This window comes from Rhinopithecus roxellana, chromosome 8 (genome assembly GCF_007565055.1).
Source record: "Rhinopithecus roxellana isolate Shanxi Qingling chromosome 8, ASM756505v1, whole genome shotgun sequence".
Lineage (NCBI taxonomy): Eukaryota > Metazoa > Chordata > Mammalia > Primates > Cercopithecidae > Rhinopithecus > Rhinopithecus roxellana.
In genome coordinates, this window is record NC_044556.1 from 20,897,612 (window position 1) to 20,925,553 (window position 27,942).

The 27,942-nt window shown below is 37.5% G+C and overlaps 1 protein-coding gene and 1 pseudogene across 3 annotated transcripts in view; one reads left to right on the forward strand and one right to left on the reverse strand.

Moving 5' to 3' along the window:
- EVI5 (ecotropic viral integration site 5) overlaps positions 1–27,942 on the reverse strand; it is a 282,059-nt gene that overhangs the window by 203,280 nt on the left and 50,837 nt on the right. For all 3 annotated transcript variants that reach the window (XM_030935805.1, XM_030935804.1, XM_030935803.1), the window contains exon 2: positions 24,486–24,715. In XM_030935805.1, the coding sequence (XP_030791665.1) occupies positions 24,486–24,634 (149 nt within the window). In that variant the 5' untranslated portion in view covers positions 24,635–24,715. The remainder of the gene's footprint in view (positions 1–24,485; positions 24,716–27,942) is intronic.
- LOC104679541 lies at positions 2,516–21,286 on the forward strand (annotated as a pseudogene).

Genomic DNA, 27,942 nt, shown 5'->3' on the forward strand with positions numbered 1-27,942 from the left:
GAATGGAGATTAGCAGCTGCTGAGGGCTGTAGTAAGGGTGAAGGTAGTCAGGGAAACATGGACTGCTAATGAGTGTGCAGTTTCTTCTTGGAGTGATGAAAAAATTCTAAAATTGATTGTGTTGACAATTGCACAACTCTTGAGTACACAAAACACAACTGAACTTTACACTTTAAGTGGGTGAATTAAATATACGGTATACAAATATCTGAATAAAGCCATTATACAAAAAAGAACAGGTAGAAGAGAAGTTTTGACAGAGGGTGGGGTTGCTAGAAAGGACACAAAGGAATTTTCTGAGATGATGGACATTTTCTAATATAATAGAAACTTTCTAAGTCTTAATAGGTAGTGTGGGTTATACATAGGTATATACATTTTTTGAAACTCAAACTCTACACTTAAGAACTACACATTTCTCTGCATATTATTCATCAATTTTTAATCACTTCATCAATATTTGTAAAAAATATTATCTACTTAATGGCACTAGGGATAGTAAAACTTCAGTGAGAAACAACTGCATTTCATTATTGTAAGCCCTTCTGAACTTTTTAAAACCATAACTATTACTTTTTGTAAAAGATTATTTTGGGTATATTTTATAAATAAAGGAAGATATAAATATTACTTCATATTTGCCTTTTCCAATTTCCTGGTCATTCCAGAAAATTTTAAAATTCTCTAGAGAAAAACTTTAGAATTTTTATAATGAAGAAGCCCTTTTCTGTGAGAGAGTCGGAACATTTTGCAGAAGTAGTAATACTTGAATTGATACTATGAAGTCTCCCCCCAGTGAACTATAGTATGTATTTTTCTACAGCATATAGAAAAATAAATTACATGTTCCTCAAGAATATGTAAACTTTATAGACTATGTAGTTAGAATCAAGCATTTTTATTCCTTATTGCTAAATGTGATGATGAACAACTCAAGACGGCTTTTAAACAGGTTTCCACCTAGTGTCAGTATAATTAAGATATTCTGACATGGTAGGGGAGGGGGGCACTGCCTGAAAGTCAACAATTTACAAAGCCTTGAGCTTGGCAGCTGGGAAAATGGTAATACAGCATTACTCATAGGTTTGTGGGCTAGTGAGAAGTATATCTAAAACTTTTTCACATATTTTCCTCCTCTCAGATCACATGGGTGCACTGCCTTACATGGATTTATTGCAAAGCAAAAAAAAAAAAAAAAAAAAAAAAAGGGAGGCCAAGGCAGATGGATTGCTTGAGTCCAGGAATTTGAGACCAAACGGGGCAACATGGAGAAACCCCATCTCTACTAAAAAATACAAAAAAATTGCCAGGTGTGGTAGTGCACACCTGTAGTCCCAGATAGTGGGGGGGCTTTGGTGGAAGAATTGCCTGAGCCCCAGAAGTTGAGGCTGCAGAGTGCCATGATCGCACTGCACCACTGCACTCTAGCCAGGGTGAAAAGTGAGATCCTGTCTCGAAAAAAAAAGCAGGGGGGACGGTGGGGGAATAATTCACCTCACTTCCCATTCCATCCCATCATAATCTCCTTCTAACACAAGAATTCTGACTATCACAGATTAAAGAAAAAGAATACTGTCCAAGCAGGAATATTGTACATTGTAATCTAAGGTGTCCCTGTAGGTTTGTGTAGCCTCCTGGCCATTTCTTATATGCCACTTTTATACAGTAAGTAATTCACAGGCCTAAATTCATTCATTCTCCCAGAATGACAGACTAGGATATAAGAGGTTGTTTTTCTATCAACAAGGGAACACACAATCCTGTCTCCTAATTGGGTCACTACAAGTATCTCTTAGAGTAGCTCCAGATCCAAGGGCAGCCATTCAAAATGGCTACAGTCACACATTAGTGAGACGGGGCGGGCGGGGGTGCCAATATACCATCTGGACTACAAATAGTATTAAAAATGGGGAGTCTAGGAGTGGTTGCTTCCAGAAGTTTGGTAAACTTTGTAGGGAGAAGGCATTTCCAGTTCCCTAATGGGTGGGACTGGGGAACAAGCTGAGAACGAGAAAATATTCCAGCACAGAGAATAGTCTCGGTCTTATCTTACACAGATGAACTTCACCATATCTTTGCTTCTGAGAATCAAAGCTTCTCCTTACCAAGATGCCACCAATGTAAGGAAAATGACAGAGTACACACTTCATGATGGCCATGTAAGAAAAAAGAATAGCTTGTGTATGGCAGCATGCAGATGATAAACAGCCCCCCAAAAAAGCTTATCTGTAATACTATGATTTGAAAATACAAAGGAGGAAAGGGAAAAGAATGCATTCTCTTTTGAGTATCGGGAGTTTGAAGTACTTGGGAGAAAATCCATGTAGATAATAAGCACAGCAGTTGAAAAGACAAATCTGAAGTTCATAAGCAAGGTGAACACTACAAACAAAAATCTGGTAATTATCTGAAAACAGTTGATATTAAACTTTTTGAATATCCTACTGTACTCAGCTTAATGTTTTCCTATGGATACCAGAACTCAGAAAGCAGGATACAACAGCAACTGGTCAACATGCCAGTTGGTAATTTATCAACTGCTAAGATAATTTATAAGGAACTAAGAAAAGATCTAAGGAAAAAAAAATGCTGTATGATACAAACACCTGGGAAGCTAAACACACTGGCACTTAAAAGTTCAGAGATGCTGGGAAAGGTGGCTCACACCTATAATCCCAGCACTTTGGGATGCTGAGGCAGGTGGATCACTTGAGCCCAGGAGTTTGAGACCAGCCTGGGCAACACGGCGAAAGCCCATCTCTACCAAAAAAAAAAAAAAAAAAAAAATATATATATATATATATATATATATATATATATAACATATATATGTTATATATATATATAACACATTATTTATATATATATATATATATATACTATATATATATATATATATATAAACATATATATATGTTAGCCAAGTGTGGTGGAGCACAGCTATAGTCCCAGCTACTCAGAAGGCTGAAGTGGAAGGACTGCTTGAGCCCAGGAGGTCAAGGCTTCAGTGACCCATGATCACACCACTGCACTCTAGTATACGTGACAAAGCAAGACCCTGTTTCAAAAAAAAAAAAAAAGGCAGAGAGACTTATTATGAAGGAGGCAACTTTTCAAACACAGCTTTTCAAACACAAATGTTTGTAATTTCAAACATCTCTTTGTAATGCAACACCAGAGAAACAGGACATGAATGTGCAGCAACTTGCCAGGTAAAAGAATGGAAAATGAGTAACAAAAAACTTATTTTAGTCCATGTGAGCTTCTATAACAAAATATCTTGGACTGGGTAATTTTTAAAAAACAGAAATTTATTGCTCACAGTTCTGGAGGGTTGGAAGCCCAAGATCAAGGCATCAGCAAGTCTGGCATAAGGTAAGGACCCATTCCTCACAGATGGAGGCTTTTATGGGCCCTCACATGGTAGAATGGGCAAAAGGACTCCCTCAAGCCTCCTATAATGGCACTAATCCCATTTACGAGGATTACAGACTCCCAAAGGTCCAACATATTAATACCATCACCTTTGGGATTAGATTTCAACACATGAATTTTAGAGGGTAACAAACAGACCATAGCAAAACTACATGCCTAACCTAGAGAGGAATCACATCCTTTCACATCAACAAAATCAAGCACAAATTCATGTCTCACAGCAATAGAAACACTGTAACAAAGAGAGAATTTGGAGAAGACACAAGGAATTATGACAGGAAACAACTCAGAGACAACACAGAAGAAAGATACCTAAATGACAGGGATTTCTCTAGTTCTGAAAAATAGAGATTTCTTTTTTTGTGTGTGTTTAAGATCAGGGCTTGGAGAAGGTTTATAGGCTCCTCCCAAATATTATGATCAGAAACTAAGAGTATGGAAATTACTTTATACAGACATTCCAGACAAATAAGCCTAGCAGACTTCACTTTTAAGATTTCTCAATTTCAAGAGACTATCTTAGGCTAAGCTAGTTGCCACAGAAAAGGTAGTATAATAAATTGTTTAATTAATTATATCATCAAATTCTTTAGGAAATCAGACAACTGATAAAAATTTTAAAACAATCCTCAATGAAAATAACAAGAATAAAGACTTCCAATAAAGATTTAAAGACCTTTCCTATGGTTAAAAATCATGAATTTTTAAATAGAGACTTGAAAATACCTATTTTGCTTGCAAGCTCTTCACTTCCGTGGTGTTGCTGGATGTTTTATGGAAAGTATCCTCAGGAAAACTGAGGTAATGCTATGGTGGTAAAATTATAAATATAAGATGGACATTAGGTCATCTAGATCAGCCTGTCCAAAAGAAATACAATTCAGTCCACTTATGAAATGCTAAAAGTTCTAGTCACTACAATTAAAAGCTTTCAGAAAAAGATGAAAAATATATATATATATCTTAAATAGAGATGGGGTCTTGAGAGCCTGGTCTCAAACTCCTGGGCTTAAGCAATCCTCCCACCTAGGCCTCCCAAAGTGCTACCATTACAGGAGTAATCTATCAGGCCCAGCCTGAAATTAATTTTAATAATTTATCAAATACAGTTGAAATGTCACTTCAACAGGTAAACAAATTTTTTTTCAATTACTAAGACAGTCTCTTTTTCAAATCAAGTTTTAAAATCTAGTACATATTTTACTCTTATAGCATATCACAAGTCAAACCAGTCAGATTTTGGGTACTCAATTGCCACATATGGTTACTGGCTACCATACTAGACAATACAGATCTAGATTTTGGTAGGATATAACGATATATAAACTAAGTTTTCAAAGATTCCTGTTTACTATATTTTTTTAAAATCACAAAATACATTTATTACTTTAAAAAGAACCCTTTCTGGCCAGGTGCAGTGACTCACACCTGTAATCTCAGCACTATGGGAGGCTGAAGTGGGCCAATCACTCGAGGTCAGGAGTTTGAGACCAGTCTGGCTAACATGGTGAAACCCCATCTCTACCAAAAAATACAAAAATTAGCCAGGCACAGTGGCGAGCGCCTGTGAACCCAGCTACTTGGGAGGCTGGGGTCAGAGAATCGCTTGAACCAAGGAGGCAGAGGTTGCAGTGAGCCGAGATGGCCCTACTGCACTCCAGCCTGGGTGACAGAGTGAGACCTTGTCTCATAAATCAATAAACTCTTTCTTTTTCTTCATTCTCATATCTCAGTCCCCAAAATATGCTAAAAAGCCAAATATGATTCCAAATAACAGAATATAAAAGAGAACAAATATGGCTGCAATGCCTAAGTTTTAGACCACGCAAACAATGGCTCACTCAAAATTTAAATTAGCAACATTCCCCTCCTTAATTAAAATGCAATCCTATTACACTTGAGACTTACCTCCATAAATTCATCTCTGCCAAAGCCTTTGTGTTTTTAAAATGAAAAAAGAAAAGCACATTTAACATGCAAGGGAAAAAAAAACTATCCGATTACAACTTTAAAACTATCAATTATTAACTTTCATCAAATAGATCTTTGACATTACATTAAACCATTTCTTCACATCTTTCTGGGGTTGCCACATGTACTTATTTTTAAAAAGTAACAGCTGCAGTAAAACTACAAAAAGAAAAAAATTTCTTTATCGAATTTGATATTTTCATGTTCCTTAAATTTTAATTTTCTCAAATGTTGCTATTTTTACACTTTCTGAATCAAAGACAGTTAACACAACCAGAGAATCATCTACATTTGGGGAAGGGAAGAATAAACATCTACTTTATTATGCTACGAAGTGTAAGTCGTATCTCATAATTTTTACTTTAGATATATAACTTACATTTGTAATATATATATAATATATATAATATATAGGTTACATATATAACTTACCTACATTACAAACCACAGATGTAGAGAGATTTAAATTATTATTCTTACAATTTTTCCACAGACTTACTAGTTGGTGGGGTGATAGGACACATAATTGTCAGATTCACCAAGATTGAAACGAAGGAAAAATTGTTAAGGGCAGCCAGAGACAAAGGTCAGGTTACCCACAAAGGGAAGCCCATCAGACTAATAGTGGATCTCCTGACAGAAACTCTACAAGCCAGAAGAGAGTGGGGGCCAATATTCAACATTCTTAAAGAAAAGAATTTTCAACCCAGAATTTCATTTCCAGCCAAACTAAACTGCATAAGTGATGGAGAAATAAAATCCTTTACAGACAAGCAAACGCTGAGAGATTTTGTCACCACCAGGCCTGCCTTAAAAGAGCTCCTGAAGGAAGCACTAAACATGGAAAGGAACAACCGGTACCAGCCACTGCAAAAAACATGCCAAATTGTAAAGATCATCAATGCTATGAAGAAACTGAATCAATTAATGGGCAAAATAACCGGCTAACATCATAATGACAGGATCATATTCATACATAACAATATTAACCTTAAATGTAAATGGACTAAATACCCCAATTAAAAGACACAGACTGGCAAATTAGATAAAGGAGTTTCCATCAGTGTGCTCTATTTAGGAGACCCATCTCACGTGCAAAGATGCACACAGGCTCAAGATAAAGGGATGGAGGAAGATCTACCAAGCAAATAGAAAGCAAAAAAAAGCAGGGGTTGCAATCCTAGTCTCTGATAAAACAGATTTTAAACCAACAAAGATCAAAAGAGACAAAGAAGGCCATTACATAACGGTAAAGGGATGAATTCAACAAGAAGAGCTAACTATACTAAATACACATGCACCCAATACAGGAGCACCCAGATTCATAAAGCAAGTCCGGAGAGACCTACAAAGAGACTTAAGACTCCCACACAATAATAATGGGAGACTTTAACACCCCACAGTCAACATTAGACAGACCAACGAGACAGAAAGTTAACAAGGATATCCAGGAATTGAACTCAGCTCTGCACCAAGCAGACCTAATAGACATCTACAGAACTCTCCACCCCAAATCAACAGAATATACATTCTTCTCAGCAACACATGGCACTTACTCCAAAACTGACCACATAGTTGGAAGTAAAGCACTCTTCAGCAAACGTAAAAGAACAGAAATCACAACAAACTGTCTCTCAGACCATAGTGCAATCAAACTAGAACTCAGGTTTCAGAAACTCACTCAAAACTGCACAACTACACGGAAACTGAACAACCTGCTCTTGAATGACTACTGGGTACATAATGAAATAAACGCAGAAATAAAGATGTTCTTTGAAACCAATGAAAACAAAGATACAATGTACCAGAATTTCTGGGATACATTTAAAGCAATATGTAGAAGGAAATTTATAGCACTAAATGCCCACAAGAGAAGCAGGAAAGATCTAAAATCGACACCCTAACATCACAATTAACTAGAGAAGAGCAAACACATTCAAAAGCTAGCAGAAGGCAAGAAATAACTAAGATCAGAGCAGAACTGAAGGAGACAGAGACACAAAAACACTCTTCAAAAAATCAATGAATCCAGGAGCTGGTTTTTTGAAAAGATCAACAAAATTGATAGGCCGCTAGCAAGACTAATAAAGAAGAAAAGAGAGAAGAATCACATAGACTCAATAAAAAATGATAAAGGGGATATCACCACCAATCCCACAGATATACAAACTACCATTAGAGAATACTATAAACACCTGTACCCAAATAAATTAGAAAAATCTAGAAGAAATGGATGAATTCCTGAACACATACACCCTCCCAAGACTAAACCAGGAAGAAGTGGAATCTCTGAATAGACCAAGAACAGGCTCTGAAATTGAGGCAATAATTAATAGCCTACCAGCCAAAAAAAGTCCAGGACCAGAGGGATTCACAGCCAAATTCTGCCAGAGGTACAAAAAAGAGCTTGCACCATTCCTTCTCAAACTATTCCAGTCAAAAGAAAAAGAGGGAATCCTCCCTAACTCATTTTATGAGGCCAGCATCATCCTGATACCAAAGCCTGGTAGAGACACAACAAAAAAAGAGAATTTTAGGCCAATACCCCTGATGAACATCAATGTGAAAATCCTCAATAAAATATTGGCAAACCGAATACAGCAGCACATCAAAAAGCTTATCCACCATGATCAAGTCAGATTCATCCCTGGGATGCAAGGCTGGTTCAACATACGCAAATCAATAAACGTAATCCATCACATCACCAGAACCAATGACAAGAACCACATGATTATCTCAATAGATGCAGAAAAGGCCTTTGACAAAAGTCAACAGCCTTCATGCTAAAAAACTCTCAATAAATTTGGTATTGATGGAACATATCTCAAAATAATAAGAGCTATTTATAACAAACCCACAGCCAATATCATACTGAATGGGCAAAAGCTGGAAGCATTCCCTTTGAAAACTGGCACAAGACAGGGATGCCCTCTCTCACCACTCCTATTCAAAACAGTGTTGGAAGTTCTGGCCAGGGCAATCTGGCAAGAGAAAGAAATAAAGGGTATTCAATCAGAAAAAGAGGAAGTCAAATTGTCCCTGTTTGCAGATGACATGGTTGTATATTTAGAGAACCCCATCGTCTCAGCCCAAAATCTCCCTAAGCTGATAAGCAACTTCAACAAAGTCTCAGGATACAAAATCAATGATGCAAAAATCACAAGTATTTCTATACACCAATAATAGAGAGCCAACAAATCATGAGTGAACTCACATTAACAATTGCTACAAAGAGAATAAAATACCTAGGAATCCAACTTGCAAGGGATGTGAAGGACCTCTCCAAGGAGAACTACAAATCACTGCTCAACAAAATAAGAAGACACAAACAAATGGAAGAACATTCCATGCTCATGGACAGGAAGAATCAATATTCTGACAACGGCCATACTGCCCAAGGTAATTTACAGATTCACTGCTATCCCCATCAAGTTACCACTGACTTTCTTCACAGAATTGGAAAAAACTAAAGTTCATAGGGAACCAAAAAAGAGCCCGCATAGCCAAGACAATCCTAAGCAAAAGAACAAAGCTGGAGGCATCATGCTACCTGACCTCAAACTACACTACAAGGCTACAGTAACCAAAACAGCATGAAACTGGTACCAAAACAGAGATATAGACCAATGGAACAGAACAGAGGCCTCAGAAATAACACCACACATCTACAACCATCTGATCTTTGACAAACCTGACAAAAACAAAATATGGGAAAAGGATTCCCTATTTAATAAATGATGCTGGGAAAACTGACTAGCCATATGTAGAAAGCTGGAACTGGATCCCTTCCTTACACCATATACCAAAATTAACTCAGGATGGATTAAAGACTTAAATGTAAGATCTGACACCATAAAAACTCTAGAAGAAAACCCAGGCAGTACCATTCAGGACATAGGCATGGGCAAAGACTTCCTGACTAGAACACCAAAAGCAATGGCAACAAAAGCCAAAATTCACAAATGGGATCTAATTAAATTAAAGAGCTTCTGCACAGCACAAGAAACTATCATCAGAGTGAACAGGCAACCTACAGAATGGGAGAAAATCTTTGCAATCTACCCATCTGACGAAGGGCTAATATCCAGAATCTACAAAGAACTCAAACAAATTTACAAGAAAAAAACAACCCCATCAAAAAGTGGGCAAAGGATATGAACAGACACTTCTCAAAAGAAGACATTTATGCAGCATACAGACAAATGGTCATCATCACTGGTCATCAGAGAAATGAAAATCAAAACCGCAATGAGACACTATCTCACACCAGTTAGAATGGCGATCATTAAAAAGTCAGGAAACAACAGATGCTGGAGAGGATGTGGAGAAATAAGAATGCTTTTACACTGTTGGTGGGAATGTAAAAAATTAGTTCAACCATTGTGGAAGACAGTGTGGCGATTCCTCATGCATCTAGAATTAGAAATACCATTTGACCCAGCTATCCCATTACTGGGTATATACCCAAAGGATTATAAATCATGTTATTATAAAGACACATGCACACGTATGTTTACTGTGGCACTATTCACAATAACAAAGACTTGGAACCAACCCAAATGTCCATCAATGATAGACCAGATTAAGAAAATGTGGTACATATATACCATGGAATACTATGCAGCCATAAAAAAAGGATGAGTTTATGTCCTTTGCAGGGACATGGATGAAGCTGGAAACCATCATTCTTAGCAAACTATCACAAGGACAGAAAACCAAACACTGTACGTTCTCACTCACAGGTGGGAATTGAACAATGAAAATACTTGGACACAGGGAGGGGAACATCACACACCAGGGCCTGTCAGGGGATGGAGGGCTGGGGGAGGGATAGCATTAAGAGAAATACTCAACGTAAATAACGAGTTAATGGGGGGAGCAAACCAACATGGCACATGTATACCTTTGTAACAAACCTGCACATTGTGCACATGTACCCTAGAACTTAAAGTATAACAATAATTAAAAAAAAAAAAGACTCCAGTAATTACTCCTTAGTTGTCAACATATACATTAAACACATCTGGTATTCCGGGGTAAATTGTGAATTGTTAGGGAACAAGCAATTCATCTATACCCACGCCTTACCTACAACAATTTTAATATAGTGCTTTGTGTATTTTAGTTGCACAGTAACTATTTATGACAACCATAAAAATAAATTCAACTTTGGTCACCTACAAAATCTATACCAGAAGTTATCTTTACTGTAAACTACTTCATCCTTGTATATAATGATCAGTTGAACACTTAAAAATCCTTTACACCCTTCAGCACCGTCTGTAAGTCCTTTGTCAGCCCTGCCCTAGCTTCATGTCTCACTATTTTTCTATCACATACCTCCTTTTGCTCTATTTAATAGTCCCTGTCATTTCCTTTTCTCTAAGAACCTATTTACTCATAACAGCCCTCACACAACCTAACACTCCACTTTGATCTTTCAAGATCCTCTTCTAATTTCATCTTATCCAAGAAACTTTGAGAATCTACATATTATTTTAAAAGACTATCTCTTCCCAAAACTTCTGACCAGAGGATTTGCCCAAAATCTTTCAAATGCAGTAAACAAAGGGGTAGAAAGTTAAAACCAAAACATATATACACACACTAAACCCACAAAAAGTTATCATGTGGCACACCCAGCTTTCTACCTTATAAAACCAAAACATATATACACACACTAAACCCACATAAAGTTATCATGTGGCACACCCAGCTTTCTACCTTACCCATTGAGTGCTGAGAGCCAAAGAAAACCTTTAAAAGGGCTTTCTAGGAAATGATCATAAGAAAGCAGTATTTTCTATCACCAGGTTTGCATGAGTTGATATTAGGTCCTATTCTTGGGGCTCAATGAGGCCAGACTCAAAATCTATAGTTCCTAAATCCTGTTCCCTGTGAATTTCCTTCAAGCTTCTGTTGTGTGTCTCCATCTCAATAGACAGGGACCAAGTCTGAGGACAGGTAACTATTTAAAGTAAAAATTACCTCAGCGGTAAAAGTATTAAAATTACTTCAATAATTACCTCGGCAGTAAATTTTTTTAAAGCTAAGCAGAGGTAACATTCAGAATATATTTATATATGATATTAACTCCAATATCTAATTGTCAAATAATATAAACCAATTTTTCTAACTCTGTTCAGACTTCTTCCCATGCCAAAGGAAAACATAAAACTTTATATGAAAAATTATTTCATTCTTGCCATGATGAAATAGTAGAGACTAGATTTACCCTCTTTCCTGAAACCAAAAAAGACTGAACAAAACACATTGTTATATCAAACAATTATTTTCAAGACTTTAGGCTTGGAGCAATCACTCATGCCCATAATCCTAACACCCTGGGAGGCCAACATGGGCAGACTGCTTCAGCCCAGGTGTTCGAGACCAGCCTGGGCAACATGATGAAACCCCATCTCTATTAAAGTACAAAAATTAGCTGGGCATGGTGGCACACACCTGTAGTCCCAGCTACTCGGGAGGCAGAGGTGGAAGGATCACCCAAGCCCAGGAGGTCAAGGATGCAGTGAGCTGTGATGGCACCACTGCACTCCAGCCTGAGCAACAGAGTAAAACCCTGTCATTAAAAAAAAAAAAAAAAAGAAAAAGACTTTAGACAACAGGCAGCATTGGAGAAGAATTCCTGAGACTCAGCACATAAGTAAAGTAAACTCTATGACTGCCATCTTAACCACCTTGAAATCCAGTTTCTAGGCCCTATAACAGGTGGGGAAAATTGAGATACAGTCTTGTGTGCTCCCTGAATTGAGGAGATGATGAGGAGAGTCATCGCAAGTCAGACAAGCCACATTTCAGGTACACAATGGCAGTGAGACCAAGGTGGCTAAAGTTCAGAGGACACCACCAGAGATGAAAGAACTATACAGAGATCTTCAGAGCTTAGTAGATCTCCATCAAATATTCAGCTGGGAACTGATCAATGCATTCATGTAAGGAAACTACCCATGGTCAGAGAATCAACCACCAGAAAAGATTAGATATAACCACGCCTAACATTCACAGAGGGTAGAGAATTATACCTATCTCCACCAGCCATACTGGAAAAGCTACTGTTTCAAGACACATTGGGAAGAGTGCACAAAAGGATCTCACTTCGGTAGAGTGGAATAATAGTCCTAGGGTCTGCATTACTCTAGAACAAATTCTTTTGAAGTAATTTAACTGCATACCAGAACAAAATTCAAGAATATTTACAGGAAAATAGAAAACAGTCAAACACAACAAGATAAAATTCACAATCTCAGGTATTCAATAAAAAATTATCAGGCTTTGAGATCAGCCTGAGTAACATGGTAAAACCCCATCTCTACAAAAAATACAAAAATTAGCAGGGCATGATGGGGCACACCTGTAGTCCCAGCTACTTGGGAGGCAGAGGTGGAAGGATCACTTGAGCCAAGAAGGTCAAAGCTGCAGCGAGCCATGATCACGCCACTGTACTCAAGCCTGGGTGACAGAGTGAGATTTTGTTTCAAAAAAAACAAAAAAACAAAAAAATTGGCATGCAAAGCGGAAGAAAGGTATAACCAATAATGAGGCAGGGGGGAAATCAATCCATCAAAAGCAAACTGGCATTAACTCAAATGTTAGAATTACCAGACAAGCCCATTAAAAGTTACTATAACTGTATCCTATATATTCAAAAGTTTAATAGAGACATATTAAAAAATACTCATCTCTAACTTCTAAAGATAAAACTATAATACAATGTGAGAGAGAAAAAATACACTAGATGGGATTAATATCAACTTAGATATGGCAAAAGACAGTAGTAGTGAATTTGAATATGTAGCAACTTTCCAAAAAATAAACAAAGCATCAGTGAGCTGTGGAACAACTTCAAGTGGCCTAATATGTGTGTACTTAGAGTCTCTAAAGAAGAGGCAAGAAAGGGACAAAAAATTATTTAAAGAAAACACTGGCTCCAAAATTTCCACATTTGAAGAAAACTATAAATCCATAAGAAGTTCGACAAATCACAAATGTAAGAAACATGGAAAAAACAATGACACTTCAGAAAAAATTGTTTAAAACCAGTGAAAAAGCAGAGAAAAAAGACATATACAAAGAAATGTCCTTGAGAGTAACAAATAAACAAAAAGGTAAGGAACACATCAAATTTCTCACTGAAAACACAAGAGAAATCAATGAAATCACATGATTAAAACATTTGTAAAATAAAAACTGTCAACCTATTAAACAGAATTCTATAGTCAAAGAAATATTTTTAAAAATCAAAGCCAAAATTACGACTTTCTCAGACATACAAAAGCTAAATAATTCATCACCAATACCACCACACTACATGAAATGTTAAAAAAAGTATTTCAAGAAGGAAATATCAGACGGAAATCTGGATCTAAAGAAAGGACAGGAGAGCATTAGAAATGGTAACTAGGTAAATACATAAAAGTTTTTTCTTATTATTTCAATCTCATTTAAAGATAACTGACTGCTGAGTTAAAAAATAATGTTAGAGTTTATAACATAAAAGTAAAATGTATGACAAAACTGGTACAAAGGACTGCACAGGAGAAATGCAAGTGTGCTATTATAAGGTTCTTACAGTACATGTGAAGTCGTATAACCCTCAAAGGCAGACTTACAAGTTAAAGATTTATATTATAAATGTTAACACAACCACTAAAATAACAGAGTTATAGCTTATAAATCAATAAACAAACTATAACAAAATCATAAAAAATTCAATAAAGTTAAGGATGGCAGAATTAAAGGAAACAACAATATAAGATGAAGACAAGTTTAAATATAACAATATTAATAATCACCTTAAATGTAAATCTCAAAATCTCAAAACACTATGTTGTGTGAAAGAAGAGTTACAAAAGGCCACTTATTGTATCATTCCATCATAATTAAATGTCCAGAATAGGCAAATCCATAGAGACAGAAAATATATTAGTGGTTACCAGGGGTTGGAAGGAGGGTGAAATGAGGAGACTAATGGGGACAGAGTTTCTTTTTGGGGTGATGGAAATATTCTGATTGGGAGTTTGGATAGTAGTAATAATTGCACAAATTTTGTGAACATATTAAAAACCACTAAACCATACTCTTTAAAACTGTGAATTTTAGATCCATCCCTGCTAGATTTGCTCATAAAAGGTTTGGCGATCTGACTTACTTTGGCCAATAAAATTTAAGTAGAAATTATGTATACCACTCCCTAGGGGATGCTTTAAGGTATTTCAACTAGATCTCTTTTCCATCTGTCGTGAGTCTGGTTTATCCCAGATAGACGCCGATTGCTGGTCACAAAACAAAGCAGTGTAAAGCAAAGATATATCCAATCTACCAATTGAGATGAATGAAATGTGAGCAAAAAATAAAACTTTAATTTAAAAATAAAATAAAATGGTTTAAGGCCGGGCGCGGTGGCTCAAGCCTGTAATCCCAGCACTTTGGGAGGCCGAGACGGGCGGATCTCGAGGTCAGGAGATCGAGACCATCCTGACTAACACGGTGAAACCCCGTCTCTACTAAAAATACAAAAATTAGCCAGGCGCGGTGGCAGGCGCCTGTAGTCCCAGCTACTCGGGAGGCTGAGGCAGGAGAATGGCATGAACCCGGGAGGCCGAGTTTGCAGTGAGTGGAGATCGCGCCACTGCACTCCAGCCTGGGCGACAGAGCAAGACCCCGTCTCAAAATAAATAAATAAATAAATAAATAAATAAATAAATAAAAATAAAATGGTTTAAATAACCCAATTAAAAGACAAAGATTGTCAGATTGTATTTCTAAAAGCAAGACCCAACTATATGCTACTAACAGACAAACTTTAAAGATTTTTCCTAGGTATGATGGTTCATACATGTAATCCAAACATTTTGGGAGGCTGAGGCGAGAGGATTGCTTGAATCCAGGAGTTCAAGAACAGCCTGGGCAACATAGTGGGACCCCCATTTCAAAAAAAAAATAAAATTTTGTAGTACCAGCTGCTTGGGAGGCTGAGATGGGAGAACTGCTCGAGCCTGGGAGATGAAGGCTGCAGTGAGCCATGATCATATCATTGCACTCCAGCCTAGGTAACAGAGTGAGACCCCATCTCAAAAAAAAAAAAAGTTAAAGATAAACAAAAAAAAGAGAATACAAGCAAAAAGCTGGGAAAATATATGAGATGTTAACACTATTCAAAAAGAAGTTAGAGTGACTATATTAATATAAGATAAAGTAGATTTCCAAGCAAACAACATTACCAGAGACAAAGAAGGTCATTTTACAAGAGGATATAACAATCCTAAATGTTTATATACCTAAAATAGAACTTCAAATTACATGAAAGACAGAATTTAAAAGGAAATAGATAAATCCACAATTACAATTTGAAGTTACTACTCTTCTCTCAATATGATATAATATGTAAACAGAAAGCCAACAAAGATACACAAACAATAGCCATCCCTTATCCACAGTTCTACTTGTCATGGTTTCTTTTTTTTGCGGGAGGGGGAGACAAGTCTCGCTCTGTCGCCCAGGCTAGAGTGCAGGGTGCAGAGGCGCAATCTCTGCTCACTGCAATCTCTGCCTCCTGGGTTCAAGCAATTCTCCTGCCTCACCCTCTGGAGTAGCTGGGATTACAGGCGCCCGCCACCATGCCCAGCTAATGGTTGTATTTTTAGTAGAGACAGGGTTTCACCATGTTGGCCAGGTTGGTCTCGAACTCCTGACCTCAGGTGTTCCACCCACCTCAGCCTCCCAAAGTGCTAAGATTACAGGCATGAGCCACCGGGCCCAGCCAATCATGGTTTCAATTACCCACAATCAACTGTAGTATAAAAATATTAAACAGAAAGTTCCAGAAGTAAATAATTCAAAAGTTTTAAATTGTGTACCATTCTGGGCAACACAATGAAATCTCCTGCCATGCTACTCTGTCCTGCCTGGGAAGTGAATCATCCCCTTGCCCAGTGTATCCATGTTGTAAGTGCTACCAGTCAGCTAATACTTAGTAACCATCTGAGTCAGTTATCAGATATACTATTGTGATATCACAGTGATTACATTAAACCCACCCTTATTTTACTTAATAATGGCCCCAAACCACAAAAGTAGTGACGCTGGCAATTTGAATATGTCAAAGAGAAGCTGTTAAAGTGCTTCCTTCAAGTGAGACGGTGGAAGTTCTCTACTTAATAAGGAAACAAAATTGAATGCTGAGGCTGCTAACATTTATGGTAAAAACAAATCTATCTGTGAAACTGTGAAGGAAAAATAAATTTATACTAATTTTACTCTTGCACTTCAAACTACAAAAGTTATGGTCACAATGTATGATAAATGCTTAATTAAGATGAAAACAGCATTAAATTTGTGAGTAGAAGTCATGAACAGAAATATGTTTCAATTGATGACAATGAGGTCTGAAACTATCCACAGTTTCAGGTATCTCCTGGGCGACTTGGAAAATATCGCCCACACATAATGGGGGACTACTATATAGCACTAAACAACTTTATTAGAAAAGAAAGGTCACACAGACATTACAAGGTGACAAGATATTACCAATAAAGGTCAAGGACATTTCAAGACAACTTCATATCCATTTCCCTCATGAACACAGATGCAAATATATTCGTCTCTCTGTATCCTTCAGAGATTGGTTCCAGGTCAAAGATACCAAAATGTGCAGGTGGTAACGTCCCTTAGATAAAATGGTATAGTATTTACATATAACCTATGCACATCCTCCTTATATGTTAAATCAGCTCTAGATGACTTTTAGTACCTAATACAATGTAAATATTATATAATAATTATATGTATTTTTTATTTGTGTTATTTTTTATTGTTATATGTTATTTCTTATTTTAAAAAATACTTTCCATCTGTGGTTCTGCAAATGCAGAATTTGTGGATATGGAGGGCAGACTGTATTTCAAACAAAATTTTAGCAAATTGAATCCAATATTTTACAAAGACAACATATAATGAAGTGGGGTTTAGCTTATGAATGCAAAGTTGGTTGAACATTGAAAAATCAATGTAATTTGCCATATTATCAGACTGAAAGAAGAAAACCATTAATGATCATTTCAGTAGAGGTAAAAAAAAAAAAAAGCATTTGACAAAATCCAAAATCTGTTTTACATAAATTCTCAGCAAACAAAAAATAAAAAGGGGTGTCAAGTGCAGTAGCCAATGCCAGTAATGTCAGCCTTTGGGAGGCAGAGGCAGGAGGATCACTTGAGCCCAAGAGTTTAAGACCAGCCTGGGCAACATGGCAAAACCCTGTCTCTACAAAAAAGTACAAAAATTAGCCAGGCATGCTGGCATATGCCTGTAATCCCAGGAGGCAGAGTTTGGAGAATCGCTTGAGCCCAGGAGGTCAAGGCTACTGCACTGACTGTGACTGTGCCACTGATTGTGCCACTGCACTACAGCAGCCTCAGTGACAGAGCGAGACCCCATCTCTAAAAGAAAGAAAGAAGGAAATGGAGAAAGAAAGAAATGGAAAGGGGCTGGTCACAGTGGTTCACGCCTGTAATCCCAGCACTTTGGGAACCCAAGTCCTTGAAGCCAGGAGTTTGAGATTAATCTAGGCAACAAAACAAGACCCCGTCTCTACAAAAAAAAATTTTTTTTACATTAACCAAGTGTAGTAGTGCACGCACGTAATTCTAGCTACTCAGGAGGCTGAGGTGGAAGGATCACTTGAGCCCAGGAGACCGAGGCAGCAGCGAGCCACTGCTTGCCAGCCTGGGTGACAGAGCAAGACCTTCTCTCACAGAAAAAAAAAAAAAAAGGAACTTCCTCAATCTGACAAAGGGCATATCCAAAAAAATACAGTTAACATCAAGCTTAACACTTTCTTCTTAAGATCAGAAAAAGAGCAGGTATGTCTGTTCACCACTTCCATTCAAATTTATACTGCAGGTTCCAGTAAGTAGCAATAGTCAAGAAAATAGATAAAAGACATCCAGATTGGAAAGAAGCAAAAGTGCTCTTATTCACAGATAATAGGCTCATCTATATAGAAAATCTAATGGAATCTAGACAAAAACCAAAAAAAATACCAAAACAATAACTGAGTTTAGCAAAGCTGCAGGATACATGAATCAATATAAGAAAAACAATTGTAGAGCCAGGCGCAGTGGCTAACGCCTATAATCCTAGCACTTTGGGAGGCCAAGATAGGCAAATCACTTGAGGTCAAGAGTTCGAGACCAGCCTGGCCAACAGGGTGAAACCCCATCTCTACTAAAAATACAAAAATTAGCCGTCATAGTGGCACAGGCCTACAATCCTAGCTACTCAGGAGGCTGAGGGAGGAGAACTACTTCAACTCAGGAGGCAGAGGTCACAGTGAGCAGAGATCACACCACTGCACTCCAGCCTGGGTGAGAGAGTGAGGCCCCATTACAAAAAAACAAAAAAGGCTGGGCGCGGTGGCTCAAGCCTGTAATCCCAGCACTTTGGGAGGCCGAGACGGGCGGATCACGAGGTCAGGAGATTGAGACCATCCTGGCTAACACAGTGAAACCCCGTCTCTACTAAAAATACAAAAACTAGACGGGCGAGGTGGCGGGCGCCTGTAGTCCCAGCTACTCGGGAGGCTGAGGCAGGAGAATGGCGTAAACCCGGGAGGCAGAGCTTGCAGTGAGCTGAGATCTGGCCACTGCACTCCAGTCCGGGCAACAGAGCGAGACTCTGCCTCAAAAAAAAAAAAAACAAAAAAACAAAAACAAAAACAACAAAAAAAATACAACTATTTTCTTTTTAACACAGAAGGTGTTAACAATTGTATTTCTATATGCTAGCAATGAATAATTAAAAATGAAGTTTACGGCCGGGCGCGGTGGCTCAAGCCTGTAATCCCAGCACTTTGGGAGGCCGAGATGGGCGGATCACAAGGTCAGGAGATCGAGACCATCCTGGCTAACCCGGTGAAACCCCGTCTCTACTAAAAAATATAAAAAACTAGCCGGGCGAGGTGGCGGGCGCTTATAGTCCCAGCTACTCGGACGGCTGAGGCAGGAGAATGGCGTAAACCCGGGAGGCGGAGCTTGCAGTGAGCTGAGATCCGGCCACTGCACTCCAGCCTGGGTGACAGAGCGAGACTCCGTCTCAAAAAAAAAAAAAAAAAAAAAAAAATGAAGTTTACAAAAACAATACCATTGACAAATAATAATTGAGAAATACATTGTGTTCACGGGGAGGAAGGTAATACTGTTAGGGATTTAATGCAAATCCCAACCAAAATTCCAGCAGGCATTTTTGTAGAAATTAACAACTTGATTGTAAAATTCATTTGGGAATGCCAAGGACCAAAAATAGGCCAAAAAAAAGAACAATGTTGGAGGCCTAACACTATCTGATTTCAAGACTCAGTATAAGCCTACAATAATCAAGGCAGTATAGTGCTAGCATTAAGATAGACATAAGCCTATGTCTTTTTTTGTTTTTTTGAAATGGGGCCTCACTCTCTCACCCAGGCTGGAGTGCAGTGGCGTGATCTCTGCTCACTGTGACCTCTGCCTCCTGAGTTGAAGTAATTTTCCTCCCTCAGCCTTCTGAGTAGCTACGATTATAGGCACAATCCATAAAAGAACAATTTGAAATTGTGACTTAATCAAAATTTAAAATTTCTGCTCTTTAGTGGCATGAGAGAGATGGCACAGCTGAACACTGGGCAGCACTGCCAGATTTTCTTTCATTTGTGTGTGATACTCAGGAATACTTTGCCTTGAACACAAAAGCTGGCAGTCTCGTGGTTGTCCTGAGATGACTGTAATCAATGAGACTGAAGACATAAACATAAATTTTACCCATGTTCATTCAAGGGCCGTGTTGAAAGAGAACTTGTGGCAGTTATACGTCCTTACTGTGAGAATAATTTTTGCCTGAGACACCATCATCAGTCAGATCACAAGTGTGAAAAACTGGAAATCCCAAAGCCTTACACGGCTGCCACTCAGAAACTTGTTAAAGACATCAATTCCAAAACAGGAGAGACAGCAAGTAAACAAGGGAAATGTGACAAAAAATAGTGTAACAGCTGCAAAGGAATTGCACCGATGAAATAAAGGATATACACTGATGGGGATAAATCACTGCCACAGGCAGAAAGTATTTGCTTTCAAGTTTTCCTACCTAAGGGGAACAAAGAAAAGGGTAAACCAATGTTCTTTTCCATGGATGAAGCATCACAAAGGTCACAGACTTTGCTGCTTCTCTGGCCAGTCTTAAAGATGGCAATAGGCCAGGCACGGTGGCTCACGTTTGTAATCCCAGCACTTTGGGAGGCCGAGGAGGGCGGATTACAAGGTCAGGAGTTTGAGACCAGCCTGGCCAACATAGTGAAACCCCGTCTCTACTAAAAACACAAAAAATTAGCTAGGTGTGGTGGCGGGCACCTGTAATCCTAGCTACTTGGGAGGCTGAGGGAGGAGAATTGCTTGAACCCAGGAGGCAGAGCTTGGAGTGAGCAGGGACAGCGCCATTGCACTTCAGCCCGGGAGACAGTGCGAGACACCATCTCAAAAAAAAAAATGACACTAACAGGCCAGGCACACTGGCTCACACCTGTAATCCTGACACGTTGGGAGGCCGAGGCAGGAGGATCACTTGAGCCCAGGAGTTTGACACCAGCCTGGACAACACAGTGAGACCTCATCTCTATTTTATTTTAAAAAAAAAGAAAAAAAAAATTAACAGTTAAGAAATTAAGGTTGTGTCACATTACTTCAGGAGAAGCCTTATCCTTGGAACTTACTTTGGAAACCTGGATTGCTAAATTGGACTGTCCTTTATAAAATGGTGGAAATATAATCTAATCTTGGAATATCTTAATGATGAATGACAACTTTGTAAAAATGTTGAATCTTACTTGGAATAGTCATTCAAGGATTCAGGCCAGAAATCACAAAGAAAATTCTACATACATGTTTAAGTCAATTTCTTTAACTATAAATACAATTTTTTTTAATTCTTTAAAGTTGCTTTTTTAACTTATTTCCACTGATGTCATATTTCACATTATCATCTTTCTTTTTTTTTTTTTTTTTAAATGAGATGGAGTCTTACTCTGTGGCCCAAGCTGCAGTGCGCTGGCACAATCTTGGCTCACTGCAACCTCCACCTCCCAGGCTCAAGCAATTTCCTGTCTCAGCCTCCTGAGCAGCTGGGACTACAGGCACGCACCACCACGCCCAGCTAATTTTTTTTGTTTTTTATTTTAGTAAATACGAGGTTTCACCATATTGCCCAGGGTGGTCTCGAACTCCTGAGACTGGGCAATCTACCCACTCAGCCTACCAAAGTACTGGGATTTACAGGTGTGAGCCACAGCGCCCAGCCTACACTATCACCTTTCTATTAAATTTCGGTGTTTGTGTTTTAACTATGTACTGATCCTCAATTATTAGCAAATTCTTTTTTTTTTTTTTTTTTTTTTGAGATGGAGTTTCACTCTTATTGCCCAGGTTGGAGTGCAATGGCACAATCTCGGCTCACTGCAACCTCTGCCTCCCAGGTTCAAGCAATTCTCCTGCCTCAGCCTCCGTAGTAGCTGGGATTACAGGCATGTGCCACCATGCCCGGCTAATTTTTTGTATTTTTAGTAGAGACGGGGTTTCTCCGTGTTGGTCAGGCTGGTCTCGAACTCCTGACCTCAGGTGATCCACCCGCCTCGGCCTCCCAAAGTGCTGGGATTACAGGTGTGAGCCACCGCGCCCGGCCAACAAATTCTTATAATTAATTAGCTTTCATTAGGTTATGCTGCAGTTAACAACAACAAAGGTGCATTTCCTGGTGAGTATTGCCAGCTGTTGACTGGCTGTAGCACTGCTCCAAATCATCTTCACTCCAGGATCAAAGGTGAAGGAAATTCCCTTTTGGGAGATTGTCATTCTTTCGGCAGAGGAAGAAAGAGATGAAAGAAACCTCAGTTTTGTCTTATAAGACACATGTACCATATTTGCTTTAAGCAAGTTATATGGCCACGCCCAGCATCATGGGGGCCAGAAAGTACAGTCTCACTGTCTACCTACATCATGATGTATAAATTGATGTGTATACATGAATTGTAGGAACTTACAGATCATAGTCATTCAATCTCCTAATTTTTGCATAAAGAATGTTAGGCCTAGGATGGGAAAATGATTTTCTTGGTATCACTTAACTGCATTGGGGCATATTTCTGATAAAGACCCACTTCCAGGAGGATTCATCTTTTTTGTTCGTATGAATGTGTTACAAATGTGAAGAAAGTTGGGATAGGTCAACCTCATTACAGTCCGTTTATAAATACCAAAGCAAAACACTTGCCGAAAGTAACTACATTTTACCAACAAATTGAGATAAATGCTCTTGACTGATATTTTCTATTGATACCCAGAAAAATACTACTATAAGCAGAACAGAAACTATTTCTATTTGTCAACTGTCTCTTTTCTATTCTAATTGTCATGGACATGTATAGTGGCTTTAGATTTACTTAAAGGAGTAAACTTAAAATGCTCAAAAATAAATAAAATAAGATAAAACTTCTGCTTTTTGGAAGACGCTTTTAACAGAATGGTAAGCTGCCAGCTGGGGGAAGAATTTAAAGTCATGTGCTTGATATAAGACTTTTACCTCAAATATATAAAGAACTTTCAAAACATAGTAATAAGAAAGCAAATAATCACATTTTTAAAAACTCAATATATACAGATGACAAATAAGCACATAAAAAGATGCTCAAAACCAACAGAAAAATGCAAATTAAAACCAGAGATACTAATACCTAATAAAATGGCTTAAACTAAAAAGACTGATCATACCAAGTGTTGGCAAGGATGTAGAAGAACTGGAAATTTCATACACTGCTGGTGGGATATCAAAAAGTACAGGCCCTTTGAAAAACAGTTTGGTAGTTAAACATATACCTACCATATGATCTGGTAATTCCATTCCAAGAGAAATGAAAGCATACATCCATGCAAAGGCTTATACACAAATGCTTATGGCATTTAATAGCAACAGGTGAGAGAATAACCTATGATATTTCCACATGATGGAATACTATAAAAAGGAATCAACTATTTATATGTGCTACAGCATGACTTTCAAAATTACGCTGAGTGAAATAATCCACACCAAAAAAACTACATACTGTATGATTCCATTTCTACAAAATTCTAGAAAATGCAAACTACAGTGGCTGCCTGCGGATAGCGAGGGGGATAATGGAGATGTTCATTTTCTTGATTTTGGTGACAATTTCACAGGTGTATACATATGTCAGAATGTATCAAATTGTACAGTTTCAAGTGCACATAGTTTATTACACCAATGATACATCAAAAAACCTATTAAAAGTTATTTTTGTTATGATTTTAAGCCACTAGCATTATATAGCTTGACTGAGCACAAAAGGGTGCTCTTCCATATGTATATAATGTATATATATTATAGTATAGTATTTATAATATATACTATATATTTACTATATATGTATATTATATAATATATTATAATACTATAATCTATTATAATATAATATATATTTATATATATAAATATATAAAAGAGATGATGCCCTAAAGAGTTTCTGACAACAACATGGTAAGGAACCACACAGAGTCAATATGCATTCCTAGCAGAGCAGAAAACTATTCTATTTAATACCCATTAGGAGAAAAAGATATTTTGCTTTCTATGAATAATTTATGAAAAGATTTTCCACTCTAAACCACAAATCAGTTATCTATACTGGATTAAATTATTTTACGATTTACCAAAGGAGACTGTTCAGAGAGTTGAAAATTAAAAAGTGATAGTTTCATTTACTTTTTAAAAAACTGATAAAATTCAAGAAGGATTCAGGGAATTTGCTATAGTAAGAAAACAAACCTATAAAGCTATTTGAGCCAGAAGAAAATTTTAGTCTCTTTTAAGACCAATCTTCCCCCAAAAAAGACGAACACTTCTGTAAGCAACTTTGATAAATAAGGAGCCAAAAAATAGAAAAAAAAAAATCTTAATGTAAGTAAATATGAATGGCTGGATTTGTATGACAATTGGAGAGAAAAAAGCCAAGCAACCTCACTCACCTATTCTGTTCTTCCAGTTTAGCCAGGAGTTCTAAGTCGTCTGGACTCAACTGTGATGGGGAAGATGGTGAAAGGGCTGGTGTTGATAGTGTGGTAGATGAGGATGTGGTATGTAATGAAGCAGATGGACTCGCCACCTGACTGGCCATCTGACTGACTGTATGCGATACTGTGTTCTTCACCCATGAGAGAGTAGAGCTCAGCTTTTCTGCAACCTTGTCTGTCGCCACCTAAAGACAAAAATAAAAGTTGCATATACTTTAGTTTCACTGTATTCATTACCGAGAACTTAATAATTCTGTCAGGATTTACTTAATAACCATCATCAGAATACTCTCTTTGAGGAATTAAAGGTAAAACCTGTTTTAGCAACAACCCATAATATCCAGCTTTTGCAAACTGTTTATTTCAGTTCTGCAGCATGAACAAATCAGAACAGTGTTCCAAACTGAGATCCATCAGGAAGTGGCAAAAATCAACCAGCATGTTTTAAAAATGAAAAACAGCAAAAATATCAAATTAAAGGTATGTTGTCTAATGAAATTCTTATTTTAAAAATACACCCTCATGTATGTATGTATATGGGTGTACTGAGTCAGGATGTAAAATGTATTCTTTCTTGGGGTTTTAGTCAAAAATATATGCAAGTCAAGGAATTAACACATGTCCATTAGATGATCACAGAAATCCTGTAACATGACTAACAATACAATAAAAACTGGGTGTATTCAGCATAAATAAAACGTAGTGAGGCCCTTGATGGATCTCTCTTCAAACCACTAAAGAGTGTTGTTATAGAAGAGGGACTAGCACCACAGGAACAAAATTATGCTAAATGACTGGGTTAATAGAATGAGAGGGGTTCAAGGTAGAATTTCTAATAGTAGGTTTATTGAGAAATAGAATGGGATGCATAGAAAGAGTAGTACATTCCCTACCAATAGCTACATTAATGTGGCAATTGTAAAAGCCAAATGTCAAGAGTTGGTTAAGGGTAAGTTTCTGTTTTAGGTGGCCAACCAGGAAGAAAAAAGCCTTTAAGATTCCTCTCTAAGATTCAATGAATTATACATATGCTCACATATTTGTCATAAACCATGCCAACCTCCTAAACAGGTATGTATACAACAAATTCAGCTGAAAAAGAAAATGTACATACTGTTCAAAGCTAATACTGGTTTATATATGGCAATCCATACAAACACATGTACACACACAAAAAAATCCTGTCCAGACTCTTGGTAGTAGGTACCACGCTCCTCATTGGTTACCCAAGCATTTCCTCCTCCCCTCAATATATACATGGCTCTTTCTCTGTCTCCACTTCCTCCACTTCAATTTAGCAGAAAATTTCCAAGTACAGAAAGGATAAAATGGAAAAGCAATTCTAAGGACATAGCTAAGCCACTTAACCTGAGGACGGGGCATCTAAAAGGACAAAGATTCCATTACAAGTGCTGAATAGGGGCAAGAGTTTTATTAAACTCAAGATACCTCTCATTTTCTTTTCATTTGCCAATAATTTTCCCCTTTTAGAACTTACTTCCTTTAGAAATGATATTATAGAAAGGACCAGTGGGCTGTTACCGTTGAGAGAAGAATCCTAAGAAAGAAAAGTTGAATGGCATAAGAGATCTAAGAAAGAGAAGCATGAGGCGATCATTTACGCCTGCTTCCAGGCAAAAGAAGTCCTTCCTGTCAACTCATAGATGAGCACAGCTCGTCAAGGCAAAAAGCCATATAGGAACCAAATAATAGTTTAGCCAAAACGTTATTTGTGCCAGGAAATGGCAGAAGCCATAGTAGGCACCAAGATAGCCTACTGTATGATTTGTTATCCTATCGATCTTAGGATAACAATTACAAACTCAATTGCGAAAACGGCACAAATTTGCATTCCCAAAACGGCACAAATTTGCATTCCCAAAGCACACTCTAATATATTAAAAAGAGAAAATCTAATGTATGAAATTTACAGAAAAATGGAAGAGAACCTAATGTATAAACTTTATAGAAAAATGGTACACTTTACTAATATATTAATTTCAAATATACTTACAATTTTCAAGAATTAATGCTTTACATTTTCATTATATTAAACTCCCCTACTCGGTACGTTAATTACCACAAAAGCAAAAGATACCTATTAATTGCTTCATTAAAAGACATTTATATCATAGCCTTCTGCACACCGTAGCAACAGGCTTCGATTTAAAGAGTTTGGAATAATCAAGAGCACAATTCTGCCATGCTTTCGACCTCACTGAAATGGAATTCAGCCTATAACTACTGAAGACTCAACTTCAAATTTTAAGTTCTTAAATATAGTTAGAGTATTTAATTGCAGTTGCAATTTAATCAAGTTTAATATTCATAGAATCGAGAAATCCCACAGGGCTAAATTATTTTTTCATATATCATCATGTACTATTTTTCTTTAATTTTACTTTTCCAAACTTCCACCCTGCCACCTTTGTATCTCTTTTTCTCAACCTAGGGTAAATTGAGGTCACATAAATAAATATAAATAAATCTGACAACACAACTATGTCACAAAGTTCCTGTCTATCTCATAGAGGTGTTATGCATTTATTTTAAAAAGTGAACATAGTGAACGGGCGCGGAGGCTCACGCCTGTAATCCCAACACTTTGGGAGGCCAAGACGGGCAGATCACCTGAGGCCAGGAGTTGGAGACCAGCTTGGCCAACATGGCAAAACCCCGTGTCTACTAAAAATACAAAAATCAGCTGGGCATAGTGGTGGGCGCCTGTAATCCCAGCTACTCGGGACTCTGAAGCAGGAGAATCGCTTGAACCCGGGAGGCAGAGGCTGCAGTGTGCCAAGATTGCGTACTGCACTCCAGCCTGAACGACAAAAGCAAAACTGTTTCCAAAAAAAAAAAAAAAAGTGAACATACTTTGAAAATGCTAAAACCATCATTAAAAAGGCTTAGTAATCATACACAAAAGGCCACATATTGTATGATTCCATTTACATAAAATTTCCAGAATAGGAAAATCCAGAAGTAGATAGCAATTTCCAAGGCCTGGGAAAGGGGATGGGAAATGACTACTAATGGGTACAGGATTTCTTTATGAGGCGATGTAAATATTCTGGGATTGGTCAGCAGTGATGGTTGCACAACCTTGTGAATATAATAAATGCCACTGAATTTTACACTTTAAAACGGGCAACTTCATGGTATATAAATTATATCTCAATTTTTAAGTGTACTAAAAGCATTATATACTATTACAATATTTGAATACAATCTCCCATGAGAAACAGACATGATTATATCACTTTATATTTTATTATGAGAATGCTCTTAACTTCCCTAAAACTTCCCTATTTTTAAAGATTCTGATTTTAGATCAAAAATCATGAGGGAGAAAAGGCCATGGCTATGGTTAATTACCTCCTGAATCATACTGTGAAACTGCATGACATTTCTA